Genomic DNA, 16,347 nt, shown 5'->3' with positions numbered 1-16,347 from the left:
GCTACAGGATAAGAAGAAACCTTCCCCTTGTATTTGTCCAGATGTAGATTTGGATTGATAACTTAAAAAAATCTGTCAAACCTGAACTTGATGAGAACTGTTACCTTTACAGACATGAAATCCTTTTTTTTTTTGTTTATAGCACGTAAGCTGAAGAAGATTGGACAACAGAAAAGCCCAGAAGAAGATCATGGTGCTCAGGATCCAGTGGATCCGCATCTCTCTCCTAAATCTGGTGTGCAACTGAACTCCCACCTGGTCTTCCTCAACATCCTGGAGTCCATTGAGCCAGAGGTTGTGAATGCAGGCCATGACTGTGGCCAGCCAGACTCCGCTGCCACCCTGCTCACCAGCCTCAACGAACTGGGAGAGAGACAACTTGTCAAAGTGGTCAAATGGGCAAAAGGATTGCCAGGTAGGACAGTGGTTGCAGCAGAGGTGTTAAGATTATCTTTTTTTTGCTTTTGAGTTATCATTAGCAGATAGATCCAGTTTTATCTTTAAGAGATTAGTACACCGGATGGCCTGTCTTTGTGTCTTTGCCCAGTTTTCAACAGAGGCTGCCACTTTTAAATTAAAAGTTAAAACTGTTACTCATTTAAGCAATCGGCAGACACAGAGCAGCATTAGTAATTGTGTTTAAGAAATACATGTACATCTGCTCTCAGCTTTGTTATGGCCTCTACAAACTCCTGACAAAACTGTCTAGCCACTCTCTTTCACTGTGCTCATCCAACTGTATGTCACAGAAACGGCTCCATAATGTAAATTGAACATTTGTGCTTACGCAAACTTAACTATCCAAAAAGTTATTGCCCAAACACAAAACCTGGACTTCGCACCTTTGCGTAATTGGCTGGTGATTTTGTTTCACTGTCATTAACCAGCATGAAACTGGCTCGTCACTGTCTGTATGTGATTTGGTGCTGGCAATGTAAGGTTCTGTGGGTTTATGAGAGCTTTTTCACTAAAAACAGCTGCCTGCTGATGAGAGCAAAGAGAGTGAATGAAACCAATACAATGAGCGAAAGAATGCCAAAATGCTCCAAAGAGCTCAGGGGAACTGAAGAGTGAGGTGAAGATTACTATGGCTTTGTAACTACAAGCCTCTCATCACATACAAGTATTATTTGATCAGTCGTTAAGATGAGAGAAAAAAAAAAACACGCGAAGATAAATTATTCTTTTTTCTTCAAATTCTAAATATGATTCGGTCTCGTAAGAACCGTCCAACCTGTAAGACAATGAAGCGGAACAGCTCTCCTGATAGATTTTTGAGCTGCAACCTGTGACCTTTTTTCTTTTGTCTGATAGGAAAAATGTAACAGGAGAAAAGAGGTGTCACTGTGCTCATACACCTGGACACAAAACCCAGACAGGCTGTGGTGGTAGAGCTTGATGATTCCTCCCACCAAAAAAAAAAACTAAATGGAAAAAGAAATCAGTTATTTTCCAGTCACAGAAAACTATTCTTCTCCTCCTACCCATAATAAAATGTTTGAAAAAGGTTGTTTTAATAATTTGCCCCATATTAAAACACAACAATGAGGAAATTCAAACATGTGCAGCAGACATTGTTTTAATGACTGTGATTTTGCAGCTATGTAAAGATTTAGTAGTTTTGCCTGTAGGTTGTTAGATAGATGCTCTTGTGTGTGCACCATTCTGCAGTAGATACCATATGACCTCAAAATGTTATACAGAAGACTAACAAACTGATAATGAGATCTCAAAACCAGTACATGAAAAAAATTTTTAAAAGAATAATTAAGAAACTAGACATTCTAATAAAAAAAGTCGGATTGATTGGAATGAAAAGAATTGGAATATGCATTTGATGATTTCAGACCTCATGGGCAGGCTGCATAAAATCTAAAAGCTGCCTTACTAGAGGTTTTTGACCTGCTCTTTGGAACATCAGGCCATGTGCCAGATGACCCGAGAGGCAGTTCTAGTGCAGGTATGGCAAGCGAATCACGCAAATAGTCTGGTGACGTTCAGAACAAGCATGAGCATTTTGCAATCTATACAAACACAATTATTGGCACAGACAAATAACATTCAAGTTCAAAACAGGCATAATTTGTTCCTCACTCTCTGGTTCTATAGTCTACACTCACAGAGAGTTTTCAAACAGATGTCACTTCACCAAGCTAAAATGTTTTAGTTTCTGATCGCTGAATTAAAGTTGTGTACTCCAGCCTTTGTGCACAGCCCAGAAAGAGAAACAGCCAAGTGTTTTTATTTTTTTATTTTATTTATTTTTGCATCAGATTAAAAATAGATTTGGTGACACGTTATACTTAATTATGAATCAAAGACAACACAAAAGTTTGTTGTTTGGTGTTTGGGGGGAATTTTGATAGACTTTGAGATTTGTTGCTGGGGAAGTCCCTAGCCACAGCCTATTCATTCTTTCACCCATTCATTCATTCATGTTTTTTATTTCCCCCATTGTGTCCTTGGAGAGGGCTGGATGCCTTCCATTCTGAGCAGCTGGAGAGACAAGAGGGAGGGTATTCACTAACGGTTCACTAATTTCTTTTCTCCTCTTTCTCCCATTTCTCCACCTTTTCTATTACTGTTTTAAGCCCAAACTGTCTGCATTTGTCCTGGACAACAAGAGAAGCAAAATCCTTCACAGCATTTCAGCTTCTGCAAAACTTACTGGTTGAAGTAGAAATATCTGCGTTTAAATGATTAAAGATTAAATAAAGTGGTAAAATGGTAAATGGCCTGTATTTGTATAGCGCTTTACTTAGTCCCTAAGGACCCCAAAGCGCTTTACACTACATTCAGTCATTCACCCATTCACACACACATTCACACACTGGTGATGGCAAGCACTGGTGATGGGGAGCACTGACAATTAATATCTTAATTTTTCTACTGTAACTCTGCATTCATATTAGTTTTTACTACAAGACTCATTCCCCCAGTCACACACACATGCAAGTGTTGTTTTCTCTATCTAAGCACCTTGTTAGCATTCACACACACATGCACACTGATTGATACATCGCTTAGCTTCAGTTAGTTTCCAGAGTGGATTTTCTTGTCTCTATTGAATGGAGAACGTGTCAGAAGCAAGATTGAGGAAAATCAGTAAATAATATTCCAAGTTCACTAAATCATTTAAGTTCAAAAGCCTAGTTTTTATTGTTGTTAACAAAAAGTTTTTTCACATCTAATTTGAGTTAGTAGTAGTTTAGTTTACTATAATAACCTTGGTTGTGGGCATCGATCTACTGACCTTCTTTTCTCTCCCGTTCTAATTCTCAGCCACATGCCTATCCAGTATTTTAAAAGATTAAAAAGAATCAGCATGTCCTGTGTCATTATCAATGACTTAGTATAAAAGACAGATGTAGCAATCGTGACATCACCTACTGCTTTCTGAATTCTGAAGCCTCCCCGTTTGGACAAGAGGGAGGGGTCTTGCTAGCCAAAACTGATATGAAAAATTTTATGGAGGTCAGAGTTAATTTTGAGAGCAAATTTTTATTTATTTATTTAAGCAGATAAATGCTTTTAGTTGTAGTCGACTAAATATCATAAAATCATAGAACCTCCAACCTAAAGTCGGTTCGGAGTTGCTCCACACGAAATACAAAGCATCTTCTTTTACCTGACATCAAATGTCAAATGTGTCCATATGTCTACTCTTTCCTTCTTCATTGATGTAATGAACCGCTGGTCTGTACTATAAATCATCATTACGGGGGTTGTCAGAACTTTATGCGCAGTAGCATTAATGACGGATGAGCTCAGAGGCGTGCCCTGTAACCTGAGCAGTCGGTCGTGCACAGGAATAAGCTGTATAAAGTCCCTTAGACATGTGTGTCACTCAAGCTAGCAGCATCCCATGAGAAACGAGCCAACTGTTTAAGTGTTCACGGGAGTTTGCACCCTGGGCAAGCGGACTGAGTTTTCACGGTGCTCAATGATGTCCAGAGAATGAGCCGTGTGTGGTGCGGAAATAAATGGCTGCACCCGTTAGAGACTCTTCTGTCGTTCTTGATGCCAAGGGCTGCTACAATTGATATATTTTGTCACATTTTGACAGGAAACAAACAGGAAGTATGGGAGCTACATGAGCGATTACTTCTGAATGGATCTCGTCTCCTTCCAGAATATTTTCACCTCGTTTTTACTTATTGACCTCGCGGATTATTTTTTATTTAGTTATCGTCTTATTTTCTGAAGAAAAAAAAAAGGTAGTTGACAAAAACTAACAAAACTTATTGGTCAACGGGTCTGTACGTCATAGCAAAGTCATATAATTTGCCAGATAAAAATGGCAACACTGACATACTCTCCAGCTCATTTAGTCAGTTTAGCAGCGGTGAAGATTACCAAACAGCAATGGACTAAACTCTGTTTTCTGGGACGTGTGTCAGTCAGATTGCTTACTCCTCTAACTTTAAACCATAACAATATCAAAATTGGATGTGATTTTACCAAATTAAGATATACAAGTCCTATATGGTAGGAAATTACTTGTACAGAATCATTTCTTTTGCTCGTTTCATTGTTCATCCTCTTTTAAGTCTTGTTTTTCAACCCAAGGCGGTCACTAGAACAGTCACATAAAGCTGTGGCTATGGCAACTCTATAGCTCAATTGGTCAAACAAGTGAAAGACTGCCGGTTTCTGCCCATTTGAACAGTTCCCTTTATGTCACTCCCTTTGCTCTTTCCCTGCTCTTCAGTTTGTTCTCTACTACCTGATCAAATAAAGTCTGAAAGTTTCCCTAAAAAATAATTTAAAAAAAGTGTATATAAAAATGCTGAGTCCTGGCACAATCTTCAAACTCGCATAATCATACAATGAGTGCTTTGATAGAGTTTAGATTATTTCATTTTTGATTGTGATTGTGTGTGTGTGTCCCCAGGTTTCAGAAATCTCCATGTGGATGACCAGATGACTGTCATTCAGCAGTCATGGATGGGGGTGATGGTGTGTGCCTTGGGATGGAGGTCCTACAAGAATGCCAGTGGCAGGATGCTATACTTTGCCCCAGACCTTGTGTTCAATGAGTATGTCCAGCTCTGAATTCTAGAATTCAATAATCCTCTGAAAGGATTCCATTAGTGGGTCACTGACATGCTGTGCTCCTCATTATATTTAGAGATCACCACCAGCGAGCAAGCAGCTGCTCTCATTTGCCTTCATCACTTTATCTTCCCTTCTTTCTTTCATTTTCTTTCCCGTTCACAGACAAACAGAAAAACATATCCAGAGTAAAAATGTAAAGCAGAAATAGTTTCAGGCTTTTTAAAAGAGCGTGTTCATCCAATTTTCTCCTTAGGTGTTCTTTTGTTGCTGTGAAATTAAAGTAAGGAAAATTTTTTAGCATTCGGACTCTCGTAACCCCGCAGAGTGCAGATGAATCCGATCTGAATATTTCAGACGTCAACAACAATGGCGATGTCTGTGTGAGAGTTAGTGGGGAATACTAATGTTTACAAGAAATGAATTCTTATTTAGCTCCATCAAATGCTGACTGACACCGTCTGCTGGGAGTAGATAATACATATCAGTTGTTGTCTGGTTCAAACAGTGTAAGCAGGTGATGTACAGGATCCTTTTACACAGTAGTTTTAAACATATGTGCAGCACCAGTGCAAATTTGTTACAGCCTGGAAGAAATGTGCAATGTACATACACCAGCCACTTTATTATGCACAGTATACCTGTTCAGTTTCAACAACTCATTACGTTTATGTGTTACAATTACAGCTAAGACAATCTGCCAGATTTTGAGCTTTAGAAAGGGGAAGAAAGATGATTTAAGTAACTTTAAATTGGCGTGTTTTTTGAAGTGTTTCAGAAACTGCTGATCTACTGAGATTTTCCTGCACAGCCATCTCTACAATAGGATTTACTGAGTTCAGAAAACGTGAAATATCCAGTGAGTGGCTATTCTGGGTGAATGTTGATGTCAGAGGTCTGAATGTAAAATGACTCAGACTGCTTTAAGCTTATAATTCAATTCAATTCAATTCAATTCAATTTTATTTATATAGCACCAGATCACAACAAAAGTCGCCTCAAGGCGCTTCATAGATACAGAGAAAAGAAGATAAGAAGTATAAGAATTATAAGAAGAGAAAATCATTCATAACCACTTGTTAGAACCAAGGTATACAGAAGAGTATTTCTAAACACACAATACATCCGTCTAGCCCAAGTTGAACATATTGTGTGTTCAGATGAGCAGTAACAGTGAAAGAAGGCACTGGATACCTGAGTGCCACTCCTTTCAGCTAAGTACAAGAAACCGAGGCTGAAATTTGCATGGACTCACCAAAATTGGACAACAGATAACTGGAATAATGCTGTGTGGTCTGATGAGTCTTGATATCTGCTGTAACATCTGGATGGTAGGATCAGAATTTGGTGTAAACAGCATGAAAGCATGGATCAATCCTGCCTCAAACAATGCAGCCTAGTGTTGGTGATGGCTGCTTTTTATCGCACCATGTCACAAACCTCTGATCATCTCACGCTGATTTCTTGAACATGATAAGACGTTTGCTGTGCTCAAATGGCCACCACAATCACCAGATCTCAATCCAGTAGAACTAATATGAGATATGGTGAAACAGGAGATTTGTATGAGATTTGTACTTGCAACCGAAGTATCTGCAGCAGCTGTGTGATGCTAGCAGGTTAATGTGCACCAAAATATCCAAGGAATGTTTCCAGCACCTTACCATGAAGAATTAATAGTTCTGAAGGCAAAAGGGGCCTAACCTGACTCCAGTGAGGTGCACCTAATAAAGTAGCCAGTGGATGTAAATTTGAAAAATGTTAACTTAATGTGATGCAAGAATACAATATCAAAATCAGGCTTTTATGCTCATAAATAATGAGGATATTTTACTGTATCAAGTTTCCATAGTGACTGAAAATGCTTGTGAGTATGAACAGTTTTTAAAAGGCTAAATGACTTGCATTTTCATTTAGTGGGTTCATATTTAAAATTGTTAAAATTGTAGGTAAAGGCAGCATCTTGTTGAACACAACCTCTTTTTTTAAAGTATGAAATGTTGAAAAGATAGTACTTTAGGTTAGTTCTATTAAAGGGTTATTCCAAAGATGGCAGTTTGATAGAGTTGGAAGAGGATGAGATCATGACCCTTAAAAAAGAAATGTTTTAATTGTAATAACCTCAAATAAGTTTAGCTCTTTAATCTGTGCACTCTTTTATACTTAAAAGTATATAAAAAATATACTTTTAAGTATAAAAGAGTGCACAGATTAAAGAATTGAAAAGCATTGCCAAAAACTGGATCAAATGACTGGATTAAATGAGCTGATTGCCTGTAAAGTAGCTACACAGACAGGCATTATTTGGGGGTAATAAAATATAAATCAAAGCAACATTCAACAGCATGCAGAACTAATGTGACTTTTCAAAAAGTACAGCCGTCTACATCCAAAATTCAAATCCTGCTAAGTCACGGAAATGTGATTGTGACCACTTTGCCAGTTGTTTTTCAAGGTGCGGTGAACCAGGAGCTCAACTTTTAAGGACAGATTTGGGGCTGGTGGAAACCATAAAAGTCAGAAATGTGGATAATTTAAACTAAGTGAAAGAAATGTGAGCGGCAGTGTTACTGCACTCAAGTACTCCTTGTCACCTTTGAAATTAGCCGCTTACCACTCCTACTCCTGCCGAGCTGGCTGTCCTTTAGAGAGGGTAAAAACCCTATTACAGTCAACATAATTGGAGAATTAAGACACCACAGTCACATCAGATGTACATTTATCAGGCTTAATTTCATGGATATAATAAAACAGCATTACCACTTCAACATGAGACAGGCTATCAACTGCGATGCTATCGAGATAGAATTAAAGAGCAGTCATTTTCTTTTCAGTATCCAGACTATCATCATGAATCGGGGAAAAAAAACTTGCTCCAACCTACAATTTATTTTTACCTTGGCTCATAACTCATCGTTAGCTTTTCCAGAAAGTCCAATATAATTGGATTATACGCTTCCTGGTGACTATTATTCATATATACCGACACATATTGGAAACTCTGCATTTATTTCTTGTGAGAAGGTGAAAATTCAGCTCCATTTCATTTCTCTATTTCATGCCATTTTTTTTTTCAATTTGAGGTTTTTTTTCCCCCTGACATCTGTATTCTAATTCCCAAAATTTGCTTCATTCTGCCTTTATTTTCTCAGAATAAAAATGTGAATATGTTCCAAACTGTCTTTTGCCGGCTTCATAATAAGTGACAAATTGATTTCGTGTTAGAAGAGATGGCAAAGTTTGATAACAAATGTCTTCTTTGCCCATCATTCAGGCACGAACATTAAATTCCCAATCAGCTCCCATCATGAACTTTGAGCTTAGGCTGGATGACTGGATTTTGGTGTAAAAGAGTTTTGTGTGTTTTTAACGTCCTCAGCACTAATGTCAAAGATGACACAGCACAAATCTGTATTGTTATAATGTGATTCAAAGACAGTGTGCCTGATGGAAATGGATTTAACCTCTGACATTCTTTCCTCTTCAGTAGTTACTGATTACTGGAGAAATGTCCAAGGTGTAAAGCAATTTCTCCTTCACCTCTTGCGATTTGAACATTCCCATTAGGTTACATCCCCTCATCCTGACCTTTTTTTCCTCTAACATTTGCAGACACAGAATGCACGTTTCCACCATGTACGAGCACTGCATACGGATGAGGCATCTCTCTCAGGAGTTTGAGATGTTGCAGATCACCCAGGAAGAGTTTCTCTGCATGAAGGCCTTGCTCCTCTTTAGCATTAGTAAGTACTCTTCAGCGTGCGAAAAATGAAAACATAAAGAAGTGGACATACAGAGGAGTGAGTACAGTCAGAAATGAACATGATTTTTTTCTTTCTATTTTCACCAGTTCCCGTTGAGGGTCTGAAGAGTCAGAAGTACTTTGACGAATTGCGTCTCACCTACATCAACGAACTCGACCGCCTCATCAACTATCAAACGACTACGAACACATCTCAGAGGTTCTACCAGCTCACACGACTCATGGACTCTCTCCAGATGGTGAGTTGGTGAGATGTTTCTTCAGGCTAAAAACAAAAATCCTTATTCCAAAAAGATACATTCATACTTTTGTAAACGTTCCTAAAAGAGGCTTACAAATTTGAGAGAAAAAAATGGAAAAACTGTGTAAAGCAGGAGCTGTAATTATATTACACTAAAACATTTGTTTGAAACACATCCAGTTAAATCACATAGGATGGAGTACTTTAATAGCCCATAACAAAACACATCCTTCATGCTAGTATTGGAAAAGAATATTACTCAGAAGTCAGAATCTCAGAAGTGGTCTTCGAGGCAGGAAAAGGCCTACTGGATGAGTTTACTATGATTCATATTCTCACATTTTTATGCCAGAGCGTTAACTGTGTGTATATGTGACTCATGTGCCCCAAGCTGTTGTCCAAATACTATGTGTAGTAAATTTCATCCACATTATGTAATTTTCTTTTCTCCTTTGTTTCAGACCGTGAAGAAGCTCCATCAGTTTACCTTTGACCTTTTTGTCCAGGCTCAGTCATTTCACACCAAGGTCAGCTTTCCAGAGATGATTGGAGAAATAATCTCAGTACATGTACCAAAGATCTTGGCAGGTTTGGCTAAACCAATCTTGTTTCATAAGTAGAAGGAGAATTTTTTTTAAAAATCAGAAAATGACTCATCTTGCAGCCTCCGTAAACTTTAACTAAGGCTTTAAACTGTTTTCCCACATCTTCAATCTGACTGCTTTTATCCCTGCCTTGTAATCACATTTTTATTGCTCAAGGCGTTTTACGTTTGGGGTTGGGGTTTTTTGCCTTTTTAGCCATAATTGAGATTGTTTCTTCAAAACTATTAAAGCTTTTACCTGAAGAGCTGTCTTTTTATGACAGCTTTGTGGTTCATGAGATCATAAGAGGATTGTTTGTGTTTTCTGATGGAGGAGAGAATCAGCTTTACATTTACAGTTAAGTCTGTAAAACATGATCACCTAAACCTTTGTGACATCGTTATGTATAACAGACAAAGAAATTACAAATCGTAAATAATATTCGGATTACCAAAGTATTTTAGCTGCTGCCTTGCAGTTCATCTATTCATTTCATGTTTGTGAAAGTGAGATTCCCGTATGGCTCAGTCACAAAAAAAACCACATCCTTCTTGCCACAGCAGTAAAATTAGGACGTCAACCTCTTTGCTACTTGATACTTGTCCAATGATTACATTTTTTTTTTTTTTCACATTTAGCAGTTGATTGCAAGTAGTTGTGGCAACCAACTATCCAGAGGTTAAGGGTGTCAACCTGTGGACAACCACTTTTGCGATCACAAAACAGCTGCACACCAAGTGAGAGGCAACCAGTCTCTAAACAGTTGCAGTCTGACTTTTACTGACTGCAATCTCTATCAGACTGGTGAATGTTTCCAAATAACTGCGGTCTGGTTTATAAATGCAGACCGACTGCTTGCGTGTCGCCATTCGAAAGTTTATGCTTGCTATTTGTGGAGGAATTTTGAATTTTTGTTTCAAATCTATCAATGAGGTTCTAGTGGAAGTCTGAATGTAAGTAGATAATGTGAATTTCTGTGTAATGTGAATTCCCTTGAATGATTTGCAACACCCGGTAACATATTGATGTAATATTAGGGCTGTGCGATATGACCAAAATCTTATATTCCGATATAAGAATTCTGTCGTCCCGATAACGATATAAATCACAAAAATGTAACATTTTCTGTAAATTCTGTGAATCTCGGGCAGCTCGACTTGCGGGAAGCTGGAGTCGAGTGTTTTAACCGATGCATGAAACGATACATTTTTAGACATAAGTTGTAACAGCCCCCGTTTTCTTTGTGAGTATTTATTACACGGCGAAAAGCCTGTTCTAACGTTTGAGTCTAAGGTTTATTTTTTAGCACCTGGCGGCTCTTTTCTACTTCTCATCCGTAAATAATCTGCTCTTTCACGTGATTCAGTTTATTTTGAAAAGTCTCAACAGGATCTTCAGTTTTATTGTGAAAAGTTTATGTGGTACATAAACAAGCGGACACACGATGATGTTACCGTCGTTGTTGCTAACCACAACGCATAAAAACAGGCGCTTGTCAGTCGGTAGTGTGGTTATATAAAATATAAGAGAAAAAGAGAACTTTAAGAAATTAATATAGCCACTACAGTGACCATCAAAACGGTGAAAAAATATTGCCGTAAACAGTTTATTTTGCGACATCACGAAACCAACTATAGCGTAAAATGAAACAATAGACGTTTTTATATCGTCATCCGATATATATCGTTATATCGAACAGCCCTATGTGATATGCCGCAGTTAATTGCCGTAACACAAACAGATTGATGCCGTTTTATTGCAGTCACACCAAAGGTACTTTAAAGAGAGCAACCGACTGCGAACGGTCCCAGATTTGGTCACTGTATTTGAAGGGACCATTTCAAAGGCAAAAAGATCACAATTTCATTGAACATAGCTACAAAAATCTTTGTCCGTGCTGCAGTCTCCAGCCACTGTTTTCGTTAGAGTGACTGTAGCATAAAGGACCATAGTGCCATACAGTAAACGATTTGAAAGACATATATTGTCTAAATCATTAATGGTTCAGGAAATCTAAAACATGTAAAAGTCTTTCCTGGGCAAAACGGCTGACCAGTGAACTTGCAGACTTGCCGGAAATTCAAATTCCATATCAATTACCTCGATTCATTGATGTTTTCTTTGGTGCCTAAATTCCAGTCCAGTAAACAGCCATAGGCCTAAACTTCTGCAAGAACTGACAAAAATCTCACTTTTTGTGCACTGATTAGTGTAAATCTTATATATACGTGTCCATATTCTAGTTATGCCTCAATAAGTATAAAGAAACAAATTACAAAAATTATAAATCCAGTACAGCAGTGATTTATTTGAAGCCTCTGACACCACAATACAATCCCTCATAGCTGTATATTCTGCTCATTTGACCCATTGTTAAAGTGTTTCTGACGCGTGATGTATGTTTTCAGAAGGAGACAAGAACAGATGTTAAAGACAAGGTGTAAGATTCACATTCATTTCAAGCCTTCTGTGAATTTTATTGTCCAGCACTCGAACATGATCAGTACTGTGATTGTTGTGAAGCATAGCGTAGTGTGAAATTTCAGCAAAGTCATGAAAAAAACGTTGTTTTAAATGAAACATCATCTGCTCACTTTGAAGTACTTTAATATTTAGACATCTTAAGCAGCACATTGACCTTGTTTGGCTTGCAGACCACCACGCAGAACCCACCGCTCTTTACAACAGCAAATATGCAGACTGGATATCTTTGTTTTGGTTTTTGGTTTTTTTGTAAGTTAAAAAAAGACCGTCTGTTAAGATGTTTCCTTACCCACAGTCAGCGTAAAATGAACCTCTTTTCTTTAGTGACTTTTCTATCAAATGCAACAATATGATTTGGTTATTGGCGAATGTCTCATGAAAATATTAATTCATTATGCAACTAATGTTACAACAGATACATTGTCTCGTTTTGTGCATGCAGAACTGTGTAAATATAGTGCCTTTAAAAAGTACAGATGTTTGGCATTGTCATGTACATTATTTTAAAAGTTGAATGTGGCTACAAGCACTTATTTTTAAAGCTAAAACAAAGATGTGACCAATTAGAAGCCTCTCGGAAACGAGTCATAAGAAGAAAGCTAACATAATGTCATCAGCTGTAACAGACAGGGCTGCATGTAGAATGCACAGCTCTTACTTCGTCTGCACGACAACACTGTGCTGACTGCTTCGCGCTGTGGCTGTCAGTTTCTAGAGCAAGGACTGAACGTCTTGTAGAGATGCAAGCAAAAAAGGATGGCACCAAATACAGGCAAATACTGAATGAGATTCGGGGTGCCAGAGATCTTAGATTGCAGCAGTAGTGTTTTACAGAGCAACAAATTTCAAATGACAGAAAAAAAATTCAATTTTTTTCAAGACAAAAACTGGAAGGCCCTCGGATGTGGAATGTAAGAATCCTTGACAGGCACTGCCAAACCTCAGATTAAAACTAAGGAAAAAAATCTGTGGAATGCCTTGAAGATAACCGATCGCAGTCACTCAACAGCCGAAAAGCATTCATTTGCAGAAATGGATGCAATTATACACATCTACATTTCATTAAAGACGCGAGTGTTCAAACGTAAGGCATTCTGTGCCTACAACATGGCCTATATGATGCAACTGATTGATGTAATTGAGACTCAACTGTAGCACATCCTGCCTTCTCACAATCAAGCTGCTCTGTGCTTACAGCAAAAATAACTTCTGTGGTCTTTTCTGCACCTTTTGACAATTCATTCATTTGATAATGTTTTATAACTCAGCACTTAACGAGTCCACATTCCATTAGAAGATTGTAGATGCATGTATTATGTGTTTGTGTAGTTGTATGGATAACTTTTTGCTTTACAGAAAGTGACGCACAGACATCCGTGTATTACCTGTTTATCGTATATTGGCTGGTGGTGTAATTGTTGTTCAGTACACAGTGATCGACTGGCTGTCACAGTCAGTTTCACAGCTCCTTTGTAGCCTATTCATTCCTAAGCTATAGTGAAACCCTGTAGAGCATCCAACTTCATCTGCACAAATAAACATATTCATGCTTTTTTAACTTGTCTTCTTGTACACTACTTGCTATGTGGAGTGACTAGGGGAGGAAAGAGAATACAGTGGACAGCTATGGGTTTAGACTGAAGGTGATTTGGCCCTTTGGAAGTTGCAGAGAAACCAATTGTCATGATGCAAACAAGACACCTTTCAGAAAACTGAATTTTCAGAAAGCATGTTGTCTACAGAAAAATATATTACATATGTAAGACTGCTGCAGTGGTTAAGAACTCATTAAATTAACTTTGGTTCTAAATATTGTTGTTTTATGCTGGTTTAGCTTTTCTACACATTTCACAGCGGGCACAGCCAACACAACAGTGCATTAAAAAGACATAGATGCGTCTGTAAAATTTTGATACTGATTTACTCAAAGAAGGTCATGGCGTTTGTATTTTGCTGAAATAGCTGATATGTGCCCAGTGTACTGCATATTAACAGGGTTCTTTGTACATGCGACAGTAACTGTATATATTGATCAGTTTGATGTCTGTTTTTGTGTCCAAACACTTTTGACTTTCAAAGTTGTTTATTGTATGATTTATATCTTTTGTGATCTCTGTTTTTTCAAAATGTGTGTTTTTCAAATGTGTCATCTTTTAAAGCCAATTAAAATATTTCTGACTCTGAAAGTGGTATATGTTTTCTTGGAATTTAAACTCTTCAGTCTTTTTACTACTCTCTATTGGAGCCTCGAAACTCAAAAACAGATTTGTCTTTAACTAAAAAAAACTAATAATAATTTAATAAAAGTGCTTGTGACTATTTGGGTAAGAAAGGTTCACGTTTTACTCTTTTTTAAAATTCTATTTTAAACTTACAAAAACCTGCATTAAAGAAAGACAATGGGGCAAAATAAATTGAAAAAGGCAATTATATAAACCTTTAGGCCAAAATCCAACTTTTTTTCAAGTAGTCCTTTAATTTATGCTGGAGTGACGTCACAACACAGACACTGTGTGTCACATTTTGGCAATTTCCAGCTTTGCGTAATTCAAAATAATATCCAGAAGATATCATTTTGAAATCAGTTAGTTGGATTTGGTGCAGTTCTTTAGTTTACCCTGCTTTTGAGCCACCTTTAGCCAATATTAAGACATCCCTTCTTGTTGGCGTCTGACTGAGACAAGAGTAGAAAAAAAACTGAAGCAGGGTGTTTAAAGGAGTCAAGATTACGTGCGCAAAACCCAAGATTATTATTTATTATTTGAAATTATTTTTTTAAATAATAAATCTTATTTTTAATATAAACATTTGTCATTATGACTGCATATATATGAGACAGAAAATAATTAAAAGCATAAGATTCCTTTAAATGTACTTTATATGCAATTCCATGATATCAGTGAGCAGATCTAGTGATGCATCACTGAGGACAGTGAGTAAACGCTTCATTAAAACGCAGACAAATTAATTCCAAATGCAAGAGTGGAAAATGTTAGCGCTGATTTTTCAGTCACAACACACATTCTTTTGTTTTTGTGTGCACTCCATTTGAGAGTCATGCGCTTTGCTGCAATTAACCGAAGCTCAAGGCTAAATAAATTGGCATGAAATCAGAATGGGAATTTCCATTGATGCTCGACACAGTTCAACCATCCAATCCACTGCGGAGGAATCAAGGTATGGGGTAGGGAGGGATGGCTGGCAGTGTACACTGGAATGCGGAGGGAGGAGTGGACGGCAACATAAATATAATGCAAAAGTGCCTTTGACAGATAACCGCATAGTGCATAATGGTAGGACCCACTCTTTGATTCCGCTCTTTGATTCCCAGAATATGTTAGTTCCACAGAAAGAAGAGCCACATGACCAGTTATGCTCTTCAAAGAATGGTTGAGGGTTCACAAAAAAAGATAATGGTAGTAGTCAGATAGCGCTGTGTGGTCACTTTAGGAATTCAGCGCCATAAGGGGAGATACTTCATCAACATTTTATATCGGCTGAGGATTGGGGCCCACTTTATTGCTACTGAATATGTATTTTAATTGAGCATTTAAAGAACTTTTCACTTCTTTAAAATGAAAATTTAGCTTTTGAGTGTGTGTGTGTGTGTGTTCTAACCATACACAGACACAGAGACAGTGTTGGGAAGGTTACTTTTAAAATGTATTCCATTACAGAATACAGAATACATGCCCCAAAATGTATTCTGTAACGTATTCCGTTACGTTACTCAATGAGAGTAACGTACTCTGAATACTTTGGATTACTTAATATATTATCATGCTGTTTACTACTGCATAAATGTACTATTGCTGTGATTTATTACTGTTACTGAAGGTCCGCGGCTCCGAACCGTAGTAAAGGGACCTCTGACTAATACGGTGGGTTCTGTGTCGGCTCGTAGCCGAAAAATAGCTTTACTTTGTTGTCTGGGTCAACTTTGCTAGCGAGAGACAGAGAGAGGCGTTGAAAGGCTGCTCCAACAGAACTTATTGTTTTTGGAGGAAAACACGAACACGGCGTACAGTCGAGTCTTAATAGCTTACTTACAACTGGGCTCGTCAGGCACTCTTCTTGGCTGCAGTGGTTATTATTATATTTACATGCTTCCAGCTCCCGTTTTTGCTCGATGACAGCTGTACTTTTCCTTTTTCTCCCTCCCTCGTTCACAGACACATAACGGGTATGGCAGTCCATTCTCCCTGCAGCACGGACTACAC

General features: G+C 37.9%; 1 protein-coding gene across 1 annotated transcript in view; it reads left to right on the top strand.

Annotated features, from left to right (window-relative positions):
* The window catches only part of ar (androgen receptor), a 31,956-nt gene extending 17,643 nt beyond the window's left edge, over positions 1–14,313 (top strand). The window contains exons 4-8 of the mRNA XM_006799530.3: positions 143–415; positions 4,895–5,039; positions 8,668–8,798; positions 8,906–9,057; positions 9,521–14,313. Coding sequence (XP_006799593.2) covers positions 143–415; positions 4,895–5,039; positions 8,668–8,798; positions 8,906–9,057; positions 9,521–9,679 — 860 coding nt within the window. The 3' untranslated portion in view covers positions 9,680–14,313. The remainder of the gene's footprint in view (positions 1–142; positions 416–4,894; positions 5,040–8,667; positions 8,799–8,905; positions 9,058–9,520) is intronic.
* Positions 14,314–16,347: the final 2,034 nt, after the last annotated feature.

Source organism: Neolamprologus brichardi, chromosome 10 (genome assembly GCF_056152115.1).
Source record: "Neolamprologus brichardi isolate AB-2024 chromosome 10, ASM5615211v1, whole genome shotgun sequence".
NCBI classification, from domain to species: Eukaryota; Metazoa; Chordata; class Actinopteri; order Cichliformes; family Cichlidae; genus Neolamprologus; species Neolamprologus brichardi.
Note: the sequence above shows the minus strand (reverse complement) of the source record. Positions and strands in the feature narration are given on the sequence as shown.